General features: G+C 47.7%; 1 protein-coding gene across 10 annotated transcripts in view; it reads left to right on the forward strand.

Moving 5' to 3' along the window:
• ACSF3 (acyl-CoA synthetase family member 3) overlaps positions 1 to 22,750 on the forward strand; it is a 112,315-nt gene that overhangs the window by 36,735 nt on the left and 52,830 nt on the right. For 9 of the 10 annotated variants that reach the window (XM_065567668.1, XM_065567669.1, XM_065567671.1 and 6 more), the window contains one exon: positions 2,558 to 2,670. The exons of the other annotated variant lie outside the window; for it this stretch is intronic. In XM_065567668.1, coding sequence (XP_065423740.1) covers positions 2,558 to 2,670 — 113 coding nt within the window. The remainder of the gene's footprint in view (positions 1 to 2,557; positions 2,671 to 22,750) is intronic. 10 annotated transcript variants of the gene reach the window in all.

The following is a 22,750-nucleotide window of genomic DNA, read 5'->3' on the forward strand; positions in this document are numbered from 1 at the left end:
CTTTACGATCGTTTCAACCAATTTGCCCAGTACTGAAGTGAGGCTTACTGGCCTGTAGTTGCCAGGGTCACACGTCTAATAATAATTGGGTGTATATAGTAGATGATCTTTATATTGTGAGAAACTTTAAAGCCTGTATCCCACTTGCAACAGGAACCCATCCCTTACCTGCCATGTAGTTTTCTATTTACTTGCCAGATTTGCTAATTGTTAGGGTAGTTTTGTTGCAATAAAATCTCTCTCCCTCGTCGCCCATCTGCTGTTAGTTGATCCTGCAGGGAAGTCATAAATCTAGACACATCATATCCGTGTCCATGGCAACTGACTGATGTGACAAACACGGGATTGTGATGTCACAAATACAGGATCACTGGAGGGTCAAACAGAAAGAGAGGATCAGTAGTGAGGAAGAAGCCCCTTGGACCCAAATGCCTGAATTATAATGATAACGGGGGGAGTCAGAAAATGACTGTTTGCTGCAGTGTGGAATTCCAGTTCTAATATCGTCTGACATGGACTGTACTGTTACCATGCTGGTGGCTGCAGATGACGTGCCTCCCCTCCTGCTGCCACCCTGTCTGCCATCAGTGAAGCGTGCACTGGTGGTAGCAATGGGGGTGAACATTAGGGGAGAAAAGGCGAGGGTGAGTGTTAGGTAAGCAGTGCATCATTTTTATTCCCAGAGGTGAAAATAATTATCCCCATTCCCCAGGTGGAGCAACTGAGTGACGTGAAGCACAAAGGGATGAAATGTTTTACCCAGGGCCCCAGAGAGAGACCTTGTCAGAGCTTGTGATTAAAACTAGAGAGCCTGGCTCCCTGCCCTGTGCTCCAGTCCCTCTGCCTCTCAACTCTAACTACCATGTTAGAATGCTGGAGCCAGCTGATTAGTTGTCAGGGATGTCAACCCTATTCCCAGCAAATGTGTGTCTCATTCTGTATCATTTTTACATCTAATTGCATTTCCTAACCACAGTGAAATACACCAGGCCAAGCGTTTCAAGGGAATTACTGCCCTCGTCAGCCTGGTGCCCTGGTAACACCACCTGCTATGTGCTGCGATCACCCATGGAATGCCCTCCATGTTCTGCTTGCTTTCATCTGACTCGGCCTGGGGAGTGGGTGGCTGTGTACTGGGTCAGGGTTCAGGATCACTTGCTTAGATTAGTTGCCTCCTGGTGAAATAATCCTATTCTGTTTGATCACCGACGTTTTCTGCATGGAACTTTCTCTCTCGGCACATGAAGCTGCTTGCCGCCGAACCTGGCTTAGAAAAATAATCACTTTCCACTGCCAGTTTCTCAGCTATTCAGACTAATAACTCCTCACCACTGCTGTCCCCTCTCTCTGCCAGCCAGGGAAAGCAGCCTTGCTAGCTGGAAAGCTTGGCGTGGAATTTGCTAATTGTGACACTGAGCATTGGACTGGAACTCTAGGGGCAGCTTTATAAAGCATCAGTTGGGTGCCTTTAAAACTCTGGCTCCCTAGTTAGTGTCTGTAGAACTATTTATCCCATTAAATGTTCAGTGAAGTGTAATGTCATGAATTCCTACACCGACATGTCCCGTGCTCCCCACCCGCAGAGCACTCGCAGCTGACCTCTCCTCCATTGCCCGTTCTGCTCTAGACTTCAGCATTCACTGTCATATAAATCGCAGGAGTTGAAGGTACAAAGTGTCAAAGTGAGGACGGCCTTCTACCAGCGCGTGCTTATGAGATGCACAGTCAAGCCCTTTGTGTAACCACAAACAGCACCTACAACCTCGGGCTGTGCCACTATGAACCAAGGCCACCACTGAATGAGCTTGCCAGTGCCTTGGGGTTAGAGAGTTCTGCAGCAAAGCTGCCGTGTTTCTCTCCGTGGGTTAGCCAAGAAGGACGTTTAGTGAACTGGATCGTTAGGATCCTGCTGTCTGCAGTTTTTGGAGGCACTTGGGCACTGGACCATAGGCAGTTGTTCCTGACACTGTCCGATTTCCCGGCTTTGAAAACTGAAACCTGTAGAATAATAATGTGTTTTGAACTCTGCTTTTCCCCTTTGGTGTTTTATACGCAGCATATTGATGCAAATAAAACAGAGATAATCCCTGGCAGTTCTTACATCTCTGTGCCTTTGCCTCCCTGTCAAGTCCGGGTGGTAAGAAGCCGAGAGCAGCTGTAACAATCATCATGCTCTTTTTTTTCATGTGTATGCTTGTTTCCCCCCTTTTTTTTTAAACACAGCTTCATTACTGAGCTACGAAGCTGTGCCGACGTTTGGTCTGACCTCAGAGAGTGACTGGAAGGGACCTGCTCCAATATGGAGACATGTTCGCTTTTCTAGGCATTTCCTACAGTGCCTCCTTCAGTGAACGACTGAATAACATAGGAGAAGGTTTTGCAAGCATGTGTGTGATTTGTGTTTGCATCACCTTGTGTGATCGCCATCTCCGTAGAGGGTAGCCTCCTGTTCTGTGGCTGCACAGTGCCACCCTGCAGAGCTCAGCTGCAGAAGAGCAGTCCCTTTCTTCCATGTACCACCCAACTCTCTCTCATTCCCCCTTGTTTCCTTTCCCAGGATCTGTGGGGACCCCGCTGCCAGGGGTGGAAGTGCGCATTGCCACGGAGCGCTTGAGCAGGGAAGGTCCTTCCTACACCATCCACGCTCAAGGAGATGAACGTGACACAAAGGTAGCATGCAGCCATGTTGTCTGCTTCTGTCTCTTGTCTCTGTGACAATCTGCTAGGGTTCCCAGAGCTGAGTCGCTGCGTTACCTCTCCCAGCCTCAGCAAGTGGGAGCCTCGCTGATGCTAAGCTGGGTGTATCAGCTCCCTGACACACCAGCTTGTCACCTTGCCATCAAACTGCTAGGACTCCATCAGTCCAAATCTTGCCTTGCAGTAATTAGTGAACCCCGATTCCCGAGTCCCTCAGAGTCGTGTATCTGCGGTGCTCAGTCCCTCTCACTGTTGCCCTCACAAAACCCTAGCAAGTTTGCCACTCCTTTAAAGGGCGAGAACACAGCAGCCTAGTAAGGTAACTGGGATGGGCAAACCCTCCACTTCAATCAAAGCTGGGGTTGGTTTATAGTAAAGTAAGTTTCTGAATAAGAGGGCGTAGGTTTGAGTGATATCAGGTGTAAGGAATAAAGATAGAAATGGTTACAAACAAACACAAGTAAGGAAATGCTTCTAGGATTTCAGTCTAAATTAACTAGTGTCCTTAGACTAGAGTCCTTTGTTCAAAGAAGTTTGTCTCTCCGGTCTTTCTTCCAGCATGGCTGACCCGTGTTTTAGCCAGGACTCTTCACAGAGCTCGGAGTGCTTGGGTCCTTTGTCTCCTCAGGTGAAGGGTAACTTAGAGGTTCTCTCCCCCAAGATCTGGTTCCTTTTCCTTGCTGGGTGTAGGCTCCATATTAGCTCCTCCCCCACTGATGATTTTTACAATGCAGTGATCTCTTCCTGCAACCTCCGATTCCAATGAATAGCCCATTGAATTTGGACACACCTGGCTTGAGGTGCTGGCCTCTTTCCTTGTCTGGAAATACCCTGTTTATCAACTCGCCCTGACCTGCCTGATGTAAACACGTTTTAGTTACGTGTTTCCAGCACATCTGTAAAATTCTGTGTGGATTAACCGTGCATAAATCATGCAAGAATATTAATGATCAGTGAGTTATTAGTTTTCCAGTGATCTATTACATGCCTCTTTGGGGTAAAGATTATGACAACAGTGTGACACTGGTATTGGGTTGCTCTTTGGGTCCTCCTCTCAGTGAAAATTATGAAAACACTTCTCCCCTTCCCCAGAGACCCAGAAAGAGGCAGACACTCTTGCTATCCCTAGTGACACACTGATATTCATTAGTCTCGGCTCTTTATTGTATGCTATATTATGTGGTCACTGGAGCTTTTGAAGAATAGGTTAGACAAATACCTGTCAGGGTATGGTCTAGCTAATACTTAGTCCTGCCTCATTGCAGGAGACTGGAAAGACGACCTCTCGTGGTCCCTTCCAGTCCTACATTTCTAGGATTCTTTGATTATTCCATGTGTGGCACTTTACAGACCAAACAAGTAACTGTCCTTGCCCTAAGGAGCTTGCAGCATATAGACCAGACATCTGTATGTAGGTTTGGAGCAGCAGGCAGAGTGCATCTTAGGCTACATCTGCACTACAGGGGGGGGTCGATTTAAGATACGCAAATTCAGCTACGCGAATAGCGTAGCTGAATTCGACATATCGCAGACGACTTACCCCGCTGTAGGGACGGCGGCAAAATCGACCTCTGCGGCTTCCCGTCGACGGCGCTTACTCCCACCTCTGCTGATGGAGTAAGAGCGTCGATTCGGGGATCGATTGTCGATCCCCGAGAGGTCTATTTCTACCCACCGATTCAGGCGGGTAGTGTTGACCCAGCCTTAGACACAACCCCTTCCTCCTCTTTCCCACCCCCCAATTGCCAGGGTGCCCTTCACCTGGCTTCCCTTTTGTGCCCTCATTGTAGTTGCGATTCACGTCCCTTACTGTAGATCGATAACCATGGGATCTGCAGGCTCACTCAAGTAAATAAGTGTGTATGTGAGAGGAATTACACCAGCAACCACTTATGTGTGGGTGCAAAGCAGGGAGGCCAGTCTTTGAAAGCTGGTCCTAGACGAAGGAATGGCAGAGTTACTGGACTCTCTAGGAAACCAGGTTAGTGTCTCCTGTAGCCATGTGGCTGCCAGGGGTTCTAGCGGAGTTCCTGATGAGCACAGGAAATACTTGCTTACATTGCTCTTGTAACTACTGGTGACAAGCTCCAAGAAAACTTCTTCACTCTGTCTCCTGTAAATCACGATTGAGGGGGTTCTCGATGCTGGAGCCTGGCCGGAAGAGCTGGTGGGGCTGCTGTGGGGTGGGACTGAGGTGCAGCTGTGCAGTGAGAAGGCCAGAACTGGAAAAGCAGTGAGGGAGGGGCATCACTGGATTGAAATCCATTTGAAGAGCTGTGTGTGGGGAGGTCAGACTGCATCTACCCTCAGTGTGCCACGCTGCAGCCAGCACTATGAGACTCCTTTTCATTTGTATAAAGAATCCCTAGATTAACTAAGAGAGGTTAAAAAAAAGTGAAAGCTTGTCAGGGCATTCTGGCACCTTGGTAGAGTTATGGAGCCTGTCTGTTAGCAAAACCAGCATGAAGATCTGGGCAGGAAAGGGACTTACTGTGCGTCTAGCTGTAATTACTGTTGGCCTGCGCGTTAAATGACCGTGTTTTGCTGAGAGCTGGGCAGGGTAGAGGACTCTTAAAATGACCCTGTGGGCAGTTTAACATGTGAGAAGTTGTGTCCCATTTTTGTCACATCATTGCTAGAGAGAGCCTGGAAATCTGTTTGCTTTCTTATTTCTGACTCCAGGTCTTAGAGTTACATGTCCGTCCTTTTTCACTTGCACTGGCTGGGGACATGAAATGTAAACCATTTGTCCAGTACAATTTTCATAATGAGCCCTTACCACTATTCACCCGGAAGAATCCCAGGGCTCTTTCCGAATTAGATCTAGAATATAAGACTCCTTTGCCCATTACAGAAATCAGTCACCTCCGGGGTGAGATGTGGTCACTGTTTTTAATGTACAGGTGAACAAAATCGATGTGGTTTTTGTTTGATTTTTGCAAAAGTCTGGACCAGAGCTAGGCTGGCTGTGCACCCGGCTATCTGCTAGTCCTTGTGGGGGCACTGGATCTGGCTTTATTTAAAGGGGAAGCAGAGGAGAAGGGGAGTCCAGACTTCATGTAGCTAAACCTCAGTCGTCCAACCTCACGTCCCCCCGTGGTTTCAGGGAAGTGAGGCTTTGTACTACTCTGTCTAGTTCTGAGCTGGCTGGGTTTACCCACCAGGGGCCATCATTTACCCCTTTGCACCTGCCTGTCACCTCCTCCCAATTATCCATCACTGGGCATTTCCCTCATTCGGTGCCACATACCGTATATCCCGCCAACCAAACTCCACCCTGATGTAAGCGGTCGCAGCACATATCGAAGTCTAAATGGTCATTTGCAGTCACTGGGAGCTGCACTTGCCTACCCCAGCTCTGAAATTGGCCCCAAGCCTCTAGCTGATGCCTGACTAGAGGCTGACTTTCCATCAAAGTCTCCCTAGGGCCTTTTGAATGTTCTGCTGAGTTTGCAAGATGTCTGACTCGGAACGTACAGGGAGACAGAGATGTTTGCCTCTGGGTATTGTCCTGATCATTCTTCTAGTGTGAGTCCAAACAGCTGTCCCCATCTCTCACGCACTGCCCCTTTGTCCAGCCTTTCAATCTATTTTTTCCATAGCCTGGCTGGAAGTTTCTGAGTATTGGAAGGGAGACTGTCCCATCTGCTTATACCTATCCTTTGAGCAGCCCCTGTGCTAATGGGGCTGAACTAAGAGATGGCTTTGTTTGTTGATCCTTACAGGTATTTCCAGTCTGTCCCATTGCTAACAGACTATTTCCAATGGCAAAGTGCAGCAGCGTACTACTGTAGTTGTCAGGAAGTGACCAAGATGGGCAGTGTGGGTGCTGCTTTGAATGCATGTCTCCGTAGATAAAATCACTGAGATGCCAGGAGTTTAATATCGTTATTACGTGGAAGCAGCCAGCCTGAGCAGCATGGCTTTATAGTCCATGGGTGTGCTGTCCACCAGGTGCTAGTCACCTGATGAGCTCAGAGACTCTCACTATGCACCTGTTCTGCTGGAAACGGCAGTGGCCTTGGCAGAGACCCAGAGAAAGTGTGTGTATGTCCTAAATTAACAATATAATTTAACGCCTTCCTGCCTGCAGTGACACACTGAAAGCCTCAACTAATGCATGTTCCTGGGCTGACGTGCTGGGGCCTGTGTGCTGTGTACACGTTTGTCTAATAATTTATATCACCAGAGAGTATTTCAGTGAAACATGCTTAAAGTAGAAAAGACCCAAATCCCCATCTCCCCGTGCTGAGCTTTGTTTATACGCGATGAAACAAGGGGCTTCCCAACCGTCATGGCTCTCTCCCAGAGATCAGGATTCTGATAATATAATTTAGCCAATAATATAATCTGATGAGGTTCAACAAGGACAAGTGCAGAGTCCTGCACTTAGGACGGAAGAATCCCATTCACTGTTACAGACTAGGGACCAAGTGGCTAGGCAGCAGTTCTGCAGAAAAGGACCTAGGGGTTACCGTGGACGAGAAGCTGGATATGAGTCAACAGTGTACCCTTATTGCCAAGAAGGCTGACGGCATTTTGGGCTGTATAAGTAGGGGCATTGCCAGCAGATCGAGGGACGTGATCGTTCCCTTCTATTCGACATTTGTGAGGCCTCACCTGGAGTACTGTGTCCAGTTTTGGGCCTCACACTACAAGAAGGATGTGGAAAAATTGGAAAGAGTCCAGTGGAGGGCAACAAAAATGATTAGGGGGCTGGAGCACATGACTTATGAGGAGAGGCTGAGGGAACTGGGATTGTTTAGTCTGCAGAAGAGAAGAATTAGGGGAGATTTGATAGCTGCTTTCAACTACCTGAAAGGGGGTTCCAAAGAGGATGAATCTAGACTGTTCTCAGTGGTACCAGATGACAGAACAAGGAGTGGTTTCAGAGTAGCAGCCGTGTTAGTCTGTATCCGCAAAAAGAACAGGAGTACTTGTGGCACCTTAGAGACTAACAAATTTATTAGAGCATAAGCTTTCGTGGACTACAGCCTACTTCTTCGGATGCATATAGAGTGAAACATATATTGAGGAGATATATATACACACATACAGAGAGCATGAACAGGTGGGAGTTGTCTTACCAACTCTGAGAGGTCAATTAAGTAAGAGAAAAAAACTTTTGAAGTGATAATCAAGATAGCCCAGTACAGACAGTTAGATAACAAGTGTGAGAATACTTACAAGGGGAGATAGATTCAATGTTTATAATGGCTCAGCCATTCCCAGGCCTTATTCAATCCTGAGTTGATTGTATCTAGTTTGCATATCAATTCCAGCTCAGCAGTCTCTCGTTGGAGTCTGTTTTTGAAGTTTTTCTGTTGTAAGATAGCCACCCGCAGGTCTGTCGTTGAATGGCCAGACAGGCTAAAGTGTTCTCCCACTGGTTTTTGAGTATTATGATTCCTGATGTCAGATTTGTGTCCATTAATTCTTTTGCGTAGAGACTGTCCGGTTTGGCCAATGTACATGGCAGAGGGGCATTGCTGGCACATGATGGCATATATCACATTGGTAGATGTGCAAGTGAACGAGCCCCTGATGGTATGGCTGATGTGATTAGGTCCTATGATGATGTCACTTGAATAGATATGTGGACAGAGTTGGCATCGGGCTTTGTTACAAGGATAGGTTCCTGGGTTAGTGTTTTTGTTCAGTGATGTGTGGTTGCTGGTGAGTATTTGCTTTAGGTTGGGGGGTTGTCTGTAAGCGAGGCCAGGTCTGTCTCCCAAGATCTGTGAGAGTAAAGGATCATCTTTCAGGATAGGTTGTAGATCTCTGATGATGCGCTGGAGAGGTTTTAGTTGGGGGCTGAAGGTGACCGCTAGTGGTATTCTGTTATTTTCTTTGTTGGGCCTGTCTTGTAGGAGGTGACTTCTGGGTACTCGTCTGGCTCTGTCAATCTGTTTTTTCACTTCAGCAGGTGGGTATTGTAGTTTTAAGAATGCTTGATAGAGATCTTGTAGGTGCTTGTCTCTATCTGAGGGATTGGAGCAAATGCGGTTATATCTTAGAGCTTGGCTGTAGACAATGGATCGTGAGTAATGGTCTCAAGTTGCAGTGGGGGAGGTTTAGGTTGGATATTAGGAAAAACTTTTTCACTAGGAGGGTGGTGAAGCACTGGAATGGGTTACCTAGGGAGGTGGTGGAATCCCCTTCCTTAGAGGTTTTTAAGGTCAGGCTTGACAAAGCCCTGGCTGGGATGATTTAGTTGGGATTAGGTTCTGCTTTGAGCAGGGGGTTGGACCTCCTGAGGTCCCTTCCAACCCTGATATTCTATGATTCTATGACTCAGATGCCAAGACTCCTGGGTTCCAACCCTGGTTCCGCCACTTCGGCAAGTCACTTCCCTTCTTTGTGCCTTGGTTCCCCCCTTTTGTGAAATGGGGATAAAAATATTTACTTCCCTCCCTCACTGGAGGGTTAAGAGCCATAATTAACATGTGCTGAGGACTTTGAGATCCATGTACTTAAGCCAGGGATGGGCAAACTACGGCCCGTGGGCCGGATCCGGCCCCTCAGGGCTTTGGATCCGGCCCGCGGGATTGCCCCCAGTGGTGCCGTGGGCTCCGCGCCGCTCTCAGAAGCGTCCGGCACCTTGACATCCCTGCGGACCCAGGGCAGGGGGGCAGAGGGCTCCGTGCGTTGCCCATGCCTCCAGGCACCATGCCCCGCCGCTCCCATTGGCCGGAAACGGGGAACCGCGGCCAGTGAGAGTTTCGGGGGAGGTACCTGAAGGCGCAGCAAGAGCAGAGCACACAGAGCCCTTTGCCCCCCCTCCTTCAGGGGCTGCATAGCTTCCTGGAGCGGCACGGGGCCGGGGACAGGGCAGGCAGGCAGGGAGCCTGCCCTGGCCCCGGTGCGCACCGCTGCCACCCCAGTGCCGCTTTAGATAAGCGGCACTGGACCGAAGCCTCAACCCCACCTGCACCCCGCCCCCCAACTCCCTGCCCTAAGCCCCCTGCCACAACCCGCACCCCTCCTGTACCCCAACCTCCATGCCCTGAGCCCCCTCATGCACCCCAGACCCCTCCTCCGCCCCAATCCCCTTCCTGCACACCGCACCCCCTCCCACACCCCAATTCCCTGCCCTGCATACAATTTCCTCACCCAGATGTGGCCTTCGGCCCAAAAAGTTTGCCCACCCCTGACTTAAGCCAAAAAGAAAAGGAAGTCAGGCAAGGGCAAAGTAATGAAAAAAGGCAGATAGTTAAGAGTTAAGAACAATAAACATGGCAGTCAAGTATAGGTTAAAGAACGAAGCCCACACAACATAGGAAAGGAGGTTGCTTCCCATCCTTCTCCATTTATTTATGTATTTGATTTTGATTGATAAATCCATCCGTAAGCTCCCATCCTAGCTCTGGGCACTGCTAGATGTTTTGATGTTGATAATGTGAAAAATGACCAAATGTCATATAATGGCCTGCTCATCCCCCACTAGGAAATAAACCCTTAAAGCATAACAATGTAATAAAGCACGTTCTCTGCTTCAACTCAGGGCAAGGACCTCTCCTATATAAAAAGCACAGTGCTCTTCAGTGGTACTATACAAATAATAATGCTGCCGCTGTAGAAATGTAACTCCTGGCCATTGTAGGGACGTCAGGCTGTGCTGAAAGACGTGTCCCTTATGTACATTGTATACTACATTGGAGAGCATGCAGAGGGTTAAGGATGAGTTTGGTGGTGTCAGCAGGGCTGGAAGTGACTAACTGTGGGGTGTGCTAATAAGGAGCTGTGATGGTTAGGCCCACAATGATCCTCTGACCCTGTTCCCCATGAGAAGGTGATCCTTCTGATTGGGGGTAGGCAGACTATCGAGGCTGTCCGCGAGGCAGTCACACTTCAGCTGTGCCATATGAATAATCAGAACCATTCCATCCCCTGTTTTCCGCAAGCAGCAAAAAGAGACTGCATGTACCAAGTAAATTTTTTGCTACAGATTCTTTTCTTAGCTGTACAAAGTGTTACAAGGTCATTGCCTTGTCCTGCTTGTGTTTGGCCATCCCAGCCTCAGGAAGCAAGACGACAGAGTTTCTTTGAGCCATTTGTTCCCAATGCCATGCATAGCCGGCCTCATCTTGTTAAATGCAAGGGAGGTTGTGTTGCTTTCTGTTAAATATTCACCCTTCAGACACCTTTGTGCTTCTGGCTGAAGGGAAGGATGCAAACAGAACTCAGAGACGTCTCTCAAATATGAAATACTATCTCGTCCACCACAGATGGTATAGGGATAGGGATGGGGATGGGCTGTGTGGTAGTGTTGGATGGTGAGGGAACATTGCCACTTTGCAGTCTGGTAACTGTGTAATATTGCAGCGAGGGGACTGATGTAATTTGCAGAGTTGGTTTCTGGCATGCCCTGAAGATCAATAATCTACTTAGCTGAAATTTTGCTGCATCTCTTTGTTCCTTCTTTTTTTTCCCTTTCCCTTCATTAGAGTGTTGGATTCCATTCGTACATGTGGCTCCATCAGTAGGATTTCTTTTTAACCCCAGTGATTATCTCTAGTCATCTCTGATCTGAGCAGGAAGAGTCTGAGAAGAGCAGTTCTGGGTTGGGTTTGTTGCTGGTTGACTCTTCGTATCACTTCCTGCCAATGCCGGCTGTTTATCGATGCACGCCACCTAGATTTCCCTCTCGGAATCAACTCCACGGCTCTTGGTTTCTTCGTCGCTGTTGGCCCAGGGCTGTTCACACAGTGCTCCCAGAATGTTGCTGGAGAGCCAAGGCCCCGCATTACATCTCTTTCCTGGGCATGGTGGTGAAGAGTTAAGTGGTACCTCGTATGGCAAAGGCCAAAAGAACAGGTTTTGCTTTGATAGTTTTCATTTCTCCCCATAGTAAATTCTCAGCAAATGTGGCTTAGCTCATTAACCTGGCAAGCCCAGTGAACGAGTCACCGAAACCCCTCTGAAGTGCTGGGGTGTGATGGGATTCCAAAGTTAAGAGATTTCCTGCAGGCGTACTCTGAGAGGAACCTAAGTGCTTCAAGCAGTGCTGGTTCAGTAGGTGGCGCTTGCCCTCTGAGGCAGTCCTGAACAGGTGCTGGGGGTGCAGTGTGAAACAAGCAAAGAAGGTCCTGACTCCTTTTAGTATTTAAGCACCCTGAGGCACTTCTGTGAACAGTTGTATAAACCCAGGTGTCATGGCTAAGTCTGTCTCCCTGAATGTCTTCTGCACTTCTGATTTGACATTGTATTCTTCGCTTCCTCTCCTAAGCAGTTGTGTAGCATTGCTAAATGTTGTTAAACCGCTGCCACATTCCATCTGAGAAGTGGCTTCATTTCAGTGTTGGTAAAGCGATCCCTAGACATCCCTCACTAGGAGCTGCGAGGGTTCGTGTTTCTTTGAGATCTTCGGAGGAGAGTTGTAGGGCTTAGAGGTGCAGAATTGCCAGTGCTGATTATTAGAATGGATCGGTTTCTGGTCTTTTGTGACAGCGGCAGCTCTGAACCTGTTGCTGCTATAGACGAGCTAGGCCATCACCGCCATCGTGGCCATGGCCACTTGTACAAGAAGCAGTCACTGAATGATTATCTGCCCAAGGCAGCTGCCCGTTATGCCTGTGGGGTTGAGGCAGGCCTGGGTTAGACGTATGTGCAGTGCTAATTCAGTGCTGAGCGTAACCAGAGAGGTGAAGAGGAAGAGGACGACTATCCTGGCCTTCTAACCCCCCACTAACGCTTCCTCTTTAGACTTGGGTGCTTCCTTCCTACTTTTCTTTGGTCCTGCACCTGTGACCTTTGCTCACACGAGGGCTTTGGCTTCCCCTGTGGCGTGGGCACTGCATGCAGGAAAGGGTTACTTTTCCCCACCATGGAGTATTTCAGTTTGTTTTGTTCCGTGCAATGCATATTTCATATGCTGTAGCTTCCCAGCTGGCACAAGCCTCTAAACTCTGTAAGCGTAACGGGTATTGTCTCTCTCTCTTTTTATTTATTTATTTGGGGGCGGGGGGGGCGAGGGGAGGGTTTTTTTTTTTTTCTTCCAAATTGCTCACTTACACGAGAGCCAACTCCCAGTCCCTGACAACAGGGGTCTATCAATAGCTAAATGGCTTCCCAGCTGTATATAATGTTACACTCTAACCAGGGCTTTTATGGCAAGTAATTTTCTTATGATGAGGCTGCAAAGAGAGCTACGCGGGACGTATGGGTCGCGAGGCGCTGGCAGCCGGAGGACGCTGCAGCAGTGGGGCTTTGCTTCTCCCTTTTTTCAAGATTGTAATTATCTCGTTGCTTATCCATATGCAAGCTGTCGTTCTGGATGGGACCCGCGCTGCTCTGGTCATTCCTCCCCACACAGCCGCCAGCGTCTCCTGGCCCCTCCCCCTGGCCCCCCGTCAGGTCTCTGCCATCTGTTAGGAGCATGCTGACTGATGCCTACAGCTACGTATAGGCACAGAAGAGGAGCTGCAGGGTTGTGGGTCGTCGCCAGACACCAGATAACACATCCCACCATCAGGGGCTGCCTCCTCTGCCTTCACTATGTCAGTGTGTACAAGAGGTGTGTCTCTTGTTCGAATTGATCTAAAATCTTCACAGAGTCAGGGGAGGAGCTGCTTGGTTACCAGGGTATCTGACACCCCCTATGAAGAGCTCACCTGTGACGAGTACAGGCTTCCTTGCAGGGATGCCTTTCAAGGACCCAATCCTGCAAGATACTGAGGGCCTGAGTGCCCTTAATGCCAGTCAAGGTGATGGTGCTCACCACCTTGCAGGACTGAGCCCCAGATGAGAGCATGGTCAGAAAAGTATCTTTGCGTGATTGGTTCCGTCTGTCTCTCCAGGTGTTTACATGGCCCCTGGGAGCGTAATGTCTGGCTCTGCTCTCTTTGTATGGTCAGTCGCATCTCTTGTCTTTTCTGACAACAATAAGTTCTTGCTCCTTCTCTCTCCAGCTAGCCCTGCAGAACCAACCCAGGTCTGGGAGAGGGAACTGGGGTCGCTAAATTACCTTCTGAATGCAGATTCCAGATTCCTGGTGTTGAGGTGTGTAACGGAAGGGTCTCGGGGAGAGTGTGCTGCACTGACCACTAAAAACAACATTTTTACACTTCTAAACTGCACAGCTTTGATCAGGAATCATTGAGCGGCAATCACACCTGGAGCCCCGCAGTGCCATTTGTCCGGTCACTGTACAAAGGGTAACAGTGCTCTAAAAGGCCACCTGTCCTCTGCAGCATGCCCAGGATGTCTTGGGCTGCGCGCATTCGAGAGGGAAGACAAGCCCTCTGAGATTGCTGATTTCTTTAAGGGGCCTCAGTTTACAAAGCCGTAAACCATATTTCTAAATGAATGTTAAAAATAAAATTGGCTGTTTATACTTTAAGACAGAGGGGAGTTGCCATCCCATCTGGGGAGCAGATATTGTCAGGCCATATATTTTACTATCCTGAAAGCTGGCCAGTTTGTTCTCCTTTCTAGCTGCCCTGGGACACATTTTCGACATATGTGCAGTGCTTTTCTTTTATTAAACATTGCACTTACTGCGAATGAGGGAAATGTATTTTTCCTTCTCTCGGGAGTTCCGTGTTACGGATAGAAGGGGAGGCCAAACTTTTCCATGTGGGGATGCGTTATAGTTTGGAGGGGACAGCCATTTTCTGTATGTTTTAGCAGAGGGCACCAGTCTGTTCCTGGAAGCATGTGGGTGAAAGGGGGGAGCAGTCTTCTCCTGCTGTGTAGATGGACACGTCATGCTGCAGGTTGAAAGCAGAAGCCTCTTCCTCTGAGGGAGTGATTTCGTGAGTGGGTGGAAAGAAGAGAAGCCTCTTTCTGGGGAAGGTGGTCATGTGATGATGGCAGCTTGCACGGCTCGTTTAGAATGAAAAGGAGACTATACATAATCTCCATGAGAGGAGATCCTGCATTCGTCTGCTCAGCTGCAACTGGGTAGAGTTGCAAAGCTCCCAGTAGCAGCTCTATTAAGATGCAGTAGTTTTGGACGCTTGCAAGCACCTGTGTGGCTAGTGCTCTTTGAGGTAATGTTTTGTAACTGAAATACCTTCCCAGCCTGACACTTGCATGATATTTCTGATTACGAAAGCCAGTGGGAGCTGCAAACCCATCACTGTTGGAAAATCTTTAGGCATTTTTAAAGAATATTGTTTGCTGGGCGTCGTTTGTGATGTGTTGCATGTGGCTGTTGCATTAGGCCAGACGTCCCCTCTGCTATTGGGGTGCAACAGACAGCCTGGGAGTCAGCTAGAGAGGGAGCTAGTCCCCAGCTCACTGGTTGGTGGAGCAAGAGAACGAAGTGTGGTTATGGGACGGGAGTTGGAAGTCTGGAAAGAGGGAGGAAATGTGTAAGAAACTCCACTTACTGTAGTTGTCCTTTATTCTGTTAAGGAGGATTGACCTGTAGAACATGGGCCGTGGCTCAGATTATTCACTGTATCCCTGAAATTCCCCTGCTAGCACAATCCGCATTGTGCAGCGTGAGGAAATCCCAGAGCGCATTGGTCCTTGCTGGTGTTATGAGGCCACGGAGCTTTTAATGCATCTCTCCAATGATTCCCAGCCATTTTTCAGACCCTGCAGGGTCCCCTTGTGCTACAACATAAACATTATGTGTCTGAGAGAGAACTTGTTTTTCATCGTTGCTGGTGACTGGTCTCTAGACACAGACTTTAAGAACAGGATTTTCAGTGTAGATACAGCATTTCTTGCACAACTTCTATCCTTGGCATTTTGCAATGATATTGCTGGCCAGTGTGACACCAGCTTTTATTTGAGACTTCAGGTGGAACTCTATGGTGCGGCAGAGCGTACATGCCAGACCCAAGAGAGCCCAGTAACCCCTCTGCACCCCCTTTCCAGTTGGCAGGAAGAGGTTCTTGGGTCACAGATTGATCCTTGCCTGGAGTTAGGGGGTAACGCTCCAGGCCACTGAGGGTTTAATGCAGCTCTCAAACAATTCTCATCCCTTGTGATCTGAGACCCATTCAGAAAAATCAGACTGCGGATTTGCTTGTTTGAAGTTTCTCTCATCAGTGTTGTGAGTGAATTTAGTGTGAGTGAAAGGGAGGGGCTGCTAGCACTGGCTTGAGCCAGGCATGTTGTGGGTAGGCAGACAGTTAGTGCAAGAGGAAGTAACTTGAAGTGCCTGCATTTAACTGACTGTGAGCAAGGCAGGAGAAGGTGAGTCCTTGGGACGGATCTGAGCGAGGACCAGGTGGTGACTTAGTGAATTGGGATCAGGAGGGCATTCTGGTTGGTAGACAAGGAAAAAATCCTCAAGAATGGGGAAGGGAGCTGAGCGGACATTGAGGCTAGGGTCACTGGCAGAACGGGGTTGGGAAGTGGGTGGAACATGACCTGAGCTGTGTATTCTTGAAGGTGGGCTGGAATGAGACTTGTCAAGCTCACTCATGCTTGTGACATAGCTCAGATTGTAAAGGTCGGTTTACACGTTGACCTGCGGGGCCACCACCTGCAGCATATCCTTTCTGTCCACCTCAACTTCTCAGTAAGGCTTCTGAAAAGCAAACAGTGGCAGGATGTTAATTGATTCTCTGCCTGGTTCTCAGAGAGACTGGCTGCCTGCCCCCAGTGCAGAATCAAAACAGGCATTGCAAGTGCACCTCAGAAATCTCTCTCTAATGAACGGCGCACGGGAAGTGGGAAGATGTGCTGACATCTCGCCTCATTTATTATTTTCTGAAGACTGCGAACAAGAAAGACGGCACGATGGAGCGGGAGCTGTTGGCATTTCTGGAATAACGTTACACTTCTCATTTATGGTGTTAATGTAGATCAAGAAGATTTTTGTCCATAACATAATTGCAAAGATGATTGACCTTTCTCAGTCTTGGTTGTGTGGTCTTGCAAGATCATCTGGCGTGAATCAGTGCAGTAACTTTTAAAGATCAGCATCACTGGAAAACGTTTTGTGTTTCAAACATAGTGCAATTGCTGTAAGTGCAGGGTTTGTTTTCTAAGTGAAAACGCTGCGAGTCAGTCTTGCTTTTGCCCCTTTGCTTTTAAATTTATAACCTTCCAAAATGAAAAGTAAATTGATTGTGTTATTCCCAGTCCTTTATGAAGAGTTAACATGGCAAAAACAGATGTGTAGATTAGTCTGGGTTTGGGGGGTTTTTGCCCTATGTTCTCTCCCTACGGAGCAGAAATCTGCCTTTCTCCAGCAAGAAGAAAATTGTACTGTGTCTAAATTGCCTCCTGCTTGCCTTCTGCAGGATGCTGCAGGACTCAGTGCTCACAGAAAAGATAATGATTGCACAGAAACATGGAACTTAATGGGGAATGTTTAATTATGAATGTATCTGTGTGAAACCTGATTGCCTAGAAGACTGGTAATATGCTAGCGAACCTTTTACCACTAGGACATCAGCTGAAATCTGGCCCAGGTAGATAGGGATTAAAAGGTGCTATCTGATAGCTGGTTTCTGCAAATGAGTTAATGGTCTCAGACCACTTTGTAGAGGGCAGGAGCCTGCATCCCAAAACCACAGCCACAGCTGGCATCCTTGGCGAGAGGCTGGTGATGGAATGAGCCATGCACTCCGTCCTCCCTTTCTACAGATGGCACTTTCAGGCAGAGCTCACCAGTCCAGCCTGCCCCTTTCACAGGGGGAGGTTGGCTTTCCACTCCTTCGGCCCTCTAGTAGATGCTGGGAATGAAGACCCATCGAGCTGGCTATCTGTGCGAAGGGAAATGGGAGGCTAGTACCTCCTTGGTCTGGGCTTACGTTGGGCTGTCTGTATAGCTAGGCCTGGGAGGGGTTATTAGCTGGTGGCTAGGGGTTACAGGAAGGGATTCATGTATTAGTAGCACGCTGGTCTGCAGTCACTCTTGACTTTGGGAATCTTCAGATTAGTTAATGCCCTTTCGAGGAGTTGGAGAATGTCTCCAGAGGGACCGAATGCACGGAAGCTCTTCGGAAAGGATTGAGGTGTGGAGCAACGTGGTAAACGAGGCTTTGCATAGACTCTGCCTGCTCTCCTGCCCAGCTCGAGAGCTTGGTGTTGCATGTGGCAAGAGGAGGTGGGTGACAGGGAGAAAGTCATTGAAATAAAATGTTGAGCTCTAAAACTAGGCCTTGTGGGCAAACATTGCTCTGCAGGTGTAGAAATCGAGCTGAGCGTGCAGAGCGGCCACTGAATTAGAAGCAGCCATTGGCTAGTGAGCTCCCAGTACTGAAGACTTCTTATAGCTCCTCTGGGTGGTATTATGGGCCAAATGCAACTCTTTTCTGCAGTGGCATATGGTTAATTAGTTTTCTGTGTGATACAGTGCATAGAGACAGCTCTGTGGCCAGTATTGTACAGCCATACCATGTACAGTAGGTACAAAGGGTCTGAGCTACATTTTTTGCTCTGTTACAAATAGTTTTTTTTTCCCCGTGGTCTAATGTTTTAAAAAAAGAATAAGTTGTGAGAGTGTTAGTAAAATAACTATAGCACGTGTCCTAATTTTTGTCTCTCTATTAGACACTTTAAAAAAGGCAGGATTGCTTAATGATTACTTGGTTCAAAATAACTTACTTACAAATGTAATGTGAGGAAACACCTCAAGCCTGGTTAGCCAGCACAGTACAATACTGATTGTGGAAGTGAGACTATGTTGTGAAGAATCATTTTTTTCAAATTTTAAATTATCTTGCTGCTTTTTTTCATGTTGTGTCAGTGATTGTGGAGGGCACAGCTGGTGCATTTATGACATATGTCCCACTAGAAAACATCGGCATTATCACTGTCTTCAGTTACTGTGTGCTGAGATGATGTTGCCTTCTGTGCACAATGCCTGAGTTTGAATCTCTGCAGGTCCTAATTAGCATAGGCAGATTCTCCTGTAACTCAGGTTTCTCTTCAAGGTCACTATTTGGTAGCACTCTGTGTTGCGTGACTCTCATCACACTGTAATTATAGAGGAACTCTTCTATAATTACTTCTTATCTAGTGAAAGACTCAATTTCCAGTGAAAGAAAAGGAAAGTCCAGAACTGATTCAGGGCAGTGCACTGTAGAGATGGTAATGCTGGTTACAGTGATTTTTTTTCTGTGGATGGGGAATTCTCTTGCCTATGTAAGATGTTCCCACTGTGCTCTGTTATTAATGAGAAGCATCAGCTTGAATACTGACCCGTCCTGCTTTCACTAAAATCCATGTCCATGAGTGAAACATGTTTATATTGTGTTTGAGGCCTGAATATTTTGAGATCAGTGAGCTAGGCCAGGAAACAAGGAGGAGTAGGATGTTGACCATCTCACTTACAAAAGACTGTAATGCTACAAGGAATTTTCAAGGGACCTGCAGCTACAGCCCAGACCACGCTTACCCAGAGCTCGTCTCACAAACATACACAACAACTGACGTGCGACTGAATCCGGGAAGTGCTGAGCCGGAGGTGCAGGGTGATGGATGAGGAAACCAAGGGGTCGGTGCTGAGAGGTAGAGTCCGGGGCGAGGGGCGGTATGTATGGAGGGACATGGAGAGGAGGATAGGAAACCAGGGTGACGAAGTGGGAGGAGGAGATGGGGGTGCACACGGAGTTGTGCTCAGTGGTTTTGGTTTGAGGGCTGCAGCAGAGGCAGGAGGAGGGAGTGCACTGTAGAGTGTGAAGGCACTGGGCACATAGAGAAGAAGCAGGTGGTGTGGAAAAGAGGCAAGGGAGAAAGGACAGGAGACTAGGGGGCACCAAGAAGGACAGGGAAGGCAGATTCTTTATCCATGTGAAATGCCTAAAATGTTCTAGAGGTGAAGTGCTTCAAGCTTTGGAAGTAGAAAAAAGCTTTCTTCTCACCCCTCCCATCCCCCTCCACTGCTCACCCCTTCTCCTGTCCCCCCACCCAGGTGTAACACACCCATATCTACCGTCTACGGACATCATAAAGGCTTCCGGAGGGGATTGCTGCTGACACAGGCCTCACAAGATGTCTTGGAGCTGGCCTTTCCCCGTGAGAAGATTTTACGAGGCCTATCAAACAAGATCGCCCCACCTACAGCCTATGGACTGTGGGCCGTATGCATCCGGCGCTTGATTGGGAAAAGGGTGCCTGTAGACCCTTGGTGAGGGGTGGCTGGCGGGCATTAGCGGGACTCCACTGAAACACACATTCAACTTTCGTGCTTTGTGTGAAAAGCTTGTGCAATGCCCCTTTGCTCCATAGTGCAAGGCTACCTCTGATGAAAGGTCTCACTCCATTAACGTCCATTATAAACTCCTCTCTGGTGGTTCCCTACAGAGAGGGGCAGCGTGCATCAGGAAACAAATGGCCACTTTGAGCAAATCAAAGGGCTACTTGCCAAGTGGGAACTCCCACCTATTTACAAGCCACTGTTGCTTCCGGCTAATGAAGAGGTAAAATGGAAGCATTGAAAATACGCATTTTATAATCACCCGGATTTATTCCTTCAGAGGATTTATTACAACCTTTTATTTTCATGTGTGGAAAGTGTAATCTTATCTAGTGCGTCGGCAGGTCCAGTTCAATTGGCTGAATCCGGTTTACAGTGGAAAGCTATCAAACGCCAACCTTCTAGGGCACGCTGTCTGAATGTTAAAGTTGCTAGAATACAAAGCAGTTGAAACGTGCATTAAAATATGGCACTTGGAGAATAGGATATCTATGCAATTAGCAATCTGATGCTTTCAGCAGCTGCGTGTAACTTAGATCCAGTGTATCAACAAAGGATACCTTTGAGATTTAACAGAGTGAGGAGCTAGCTAGCTAGCTGTATGATGCTGCCGAGAAAGCCCAGAATTTGAAACATGTAGCAGTGTGTTCGGCTTGGTGTGTGCCTATGATTTGGGCCTGTGTCGAAGGTGAGCAGTTGTAACTGATAAGTGCCTTGAACCCTGAATTTTAATTTATGTTGTTTTCCAGCAACAGAACTGCTGGCACTCAAGTGGTTTGCATCCTCTTTGGACACTGGGGAGCAGTGCCAGTGACATTCTGAGTTCAGCAAGCAAAATCCTATTAAGATAACGTCACGGCCTTTCTGTTTTACTGTTTGCAAGCCAGCCATAACATCATTAAATTACACAACAGGGAGGTGCCTGCTGCCAAGGAGCTCTGCTCTAGATAAGATGTGGGTTGAGCCTCTGCCAAAATTTGAGTTGATATGACAAGAAATTTGGAGCCTGTTCAAGGTTTGATTCATGCAAAGAGGAGCAGCGTGCAGGTAAATACTACGCTGGATTGTTCACCCATGCAGCTAAAGATATATGCCCTCCCTTCCTTTTGGGACGTGGCAGGTGTTCTGCAAAGACCTTTTATAAGGACAGGTAAAAATGCCCAGGCACATTCCTGCACTGCAATGCAGCACAGCTTATTTGTAGAGTGCTGGACGGGTTGTGTCTAAAGAGGTTGATGGTGCCTGATTTACATCAGTCTTTGTTTCAACATCTAAGAAAAGAAAACATCAAATCAAGTAGGAGCAGCAGAAGAACCAAATGCAGCTACTAGTGAGTTCAAAAGTCATTTTCAGTGACTCCTGTATCCATCTTTCTGGAACTGAGGGGTAACCTTTCAGCTGAAGGACTTGACTTCGGGGGCTCAGACCATTAATTAAATGCATGTATGTGGGGAATAATATATATTCTGTCTTTTAGATTTTTAGCTGAGTTGTAGCTTTGAGTGCTTAGATCCAGTGGAAACTCAGACTGGTTTTATTGGAGCATGTGTGTTGAGAAATGTTTATTTTTAAAGCCAAAGTGGCGCTTCTTTGGCATCATTCGTAGGAAGCTGTGTTATCCAGTGGTTAGAGCCTGGGACTCTACTCTGGGCTGAGTCACCGAATCACTTTGAATAACTTGCTTTGTTGTCTGATGCCACAGCTATAGGAAAATGGAGGGAAGAGAGACTTCCTTGTAAAACTGCACATGGCATCTAAGCTGGGCTTTCCTAGGGAAATGAGTTACCAAACATGGTTAAGAAAAGATCTTTCCGGCATTTTGCAGTAGAGAACCTTTGTTACCATTTGACAGTATTGTGGAGATGCTAAGCCTGACGCGCTACGTGTTTCAGACTTCATTTCATTTCTTTGGACACAATGCCCAGAAAGCCCCAACACTGTTGGAGCCACAGCCACGGATTCACCATAAGGCAGGGCCCTGGGTGTATCAGAGCAGCCCCACCAGCGAGAACTGACTTCAGTATCTTGTCTGTGTTGCAAGAGCTACAGTAACTAAGTGATTTGAAAAACTTCCTTTATGGATATTCATGTTGAGGGTCCTCAGGAGTAGACTGTATATGAGCAGAGCCCACAACAACCTCTGTCACTGCACTTTTTGTCTCTTATGCATCTGCATCCTCACAGTCATAAAGCTATATACATTTTAGGGACAGATGAGTTACCATTCTAGCTCAGACTAGTCCAATCTTGTCTGGTGAACTTCCTGTGATTCTTCAGATTCATGGGATCGTCATGTTCCATTCGTCGCTGATGCAGGTTTGCAGAACGCTGAGGTGTCTCTGTAGCCTGGCATTCGACAGAAGCTGAAAGGACACCTGCCACTCTCTAGAATATATCGGGTTTCATTGTCTCATGTCCCTTTTCAAAAAAATGAAAGGTGTTGCCCTGACAGCTCTGCAAAGTGAAGCCTTCTAATTATCCACACAGCAGGCAGCAGGGCAAGCTTCCCCCATGCTACCTTCCCTCATCCAATAATGTGTTTCAGACCTAGCCTGGCGGGACCCCAATGGAGTGTGGCGGAGTAGTTTCCATTCCTGGCCTCTCTAAAAAAAAAAATTGGATACAGAGCACTGCCAGTGGTGATAGAGGTGCTCGTGCTGTGGACACTAAAATCAAACCCATCAGCTCATTCACCGAGCAGCTGTCAGATGGTAATGCCTTTTTGTCTCTGGTAATCCAGGCTAAGGTTGAGTAAGTGACCTAGAGACTGAAGACCCCCTGGCCGGTTACCAGAAAAGCGTAGGTTTTGGTCTTGCTTTATTTTCTCCCAGCGCACAGGTCTGTCAGCAGCTCTGACCCGACGTATTAAACTGTGTATTCTGCAGGGTGCTCCCAGAGTATATTTCTCTGGATCTGGTGTTATCTTAATTATACCAGGGTTAC

This window comes from Chrysemys picta, chromosome 14 (genome assembly GCF_011386835.1).
Source record: "Chrysemys picta bellii isolate R12L10 chromosome 14, ASM1138683v2, whole genome shotgun sequence".
Lineage (NCBI taxonomy): Eukaryota > Metazoa > Chordata > Testudines > Emydidae > Chrysemys > Chrysemys picta.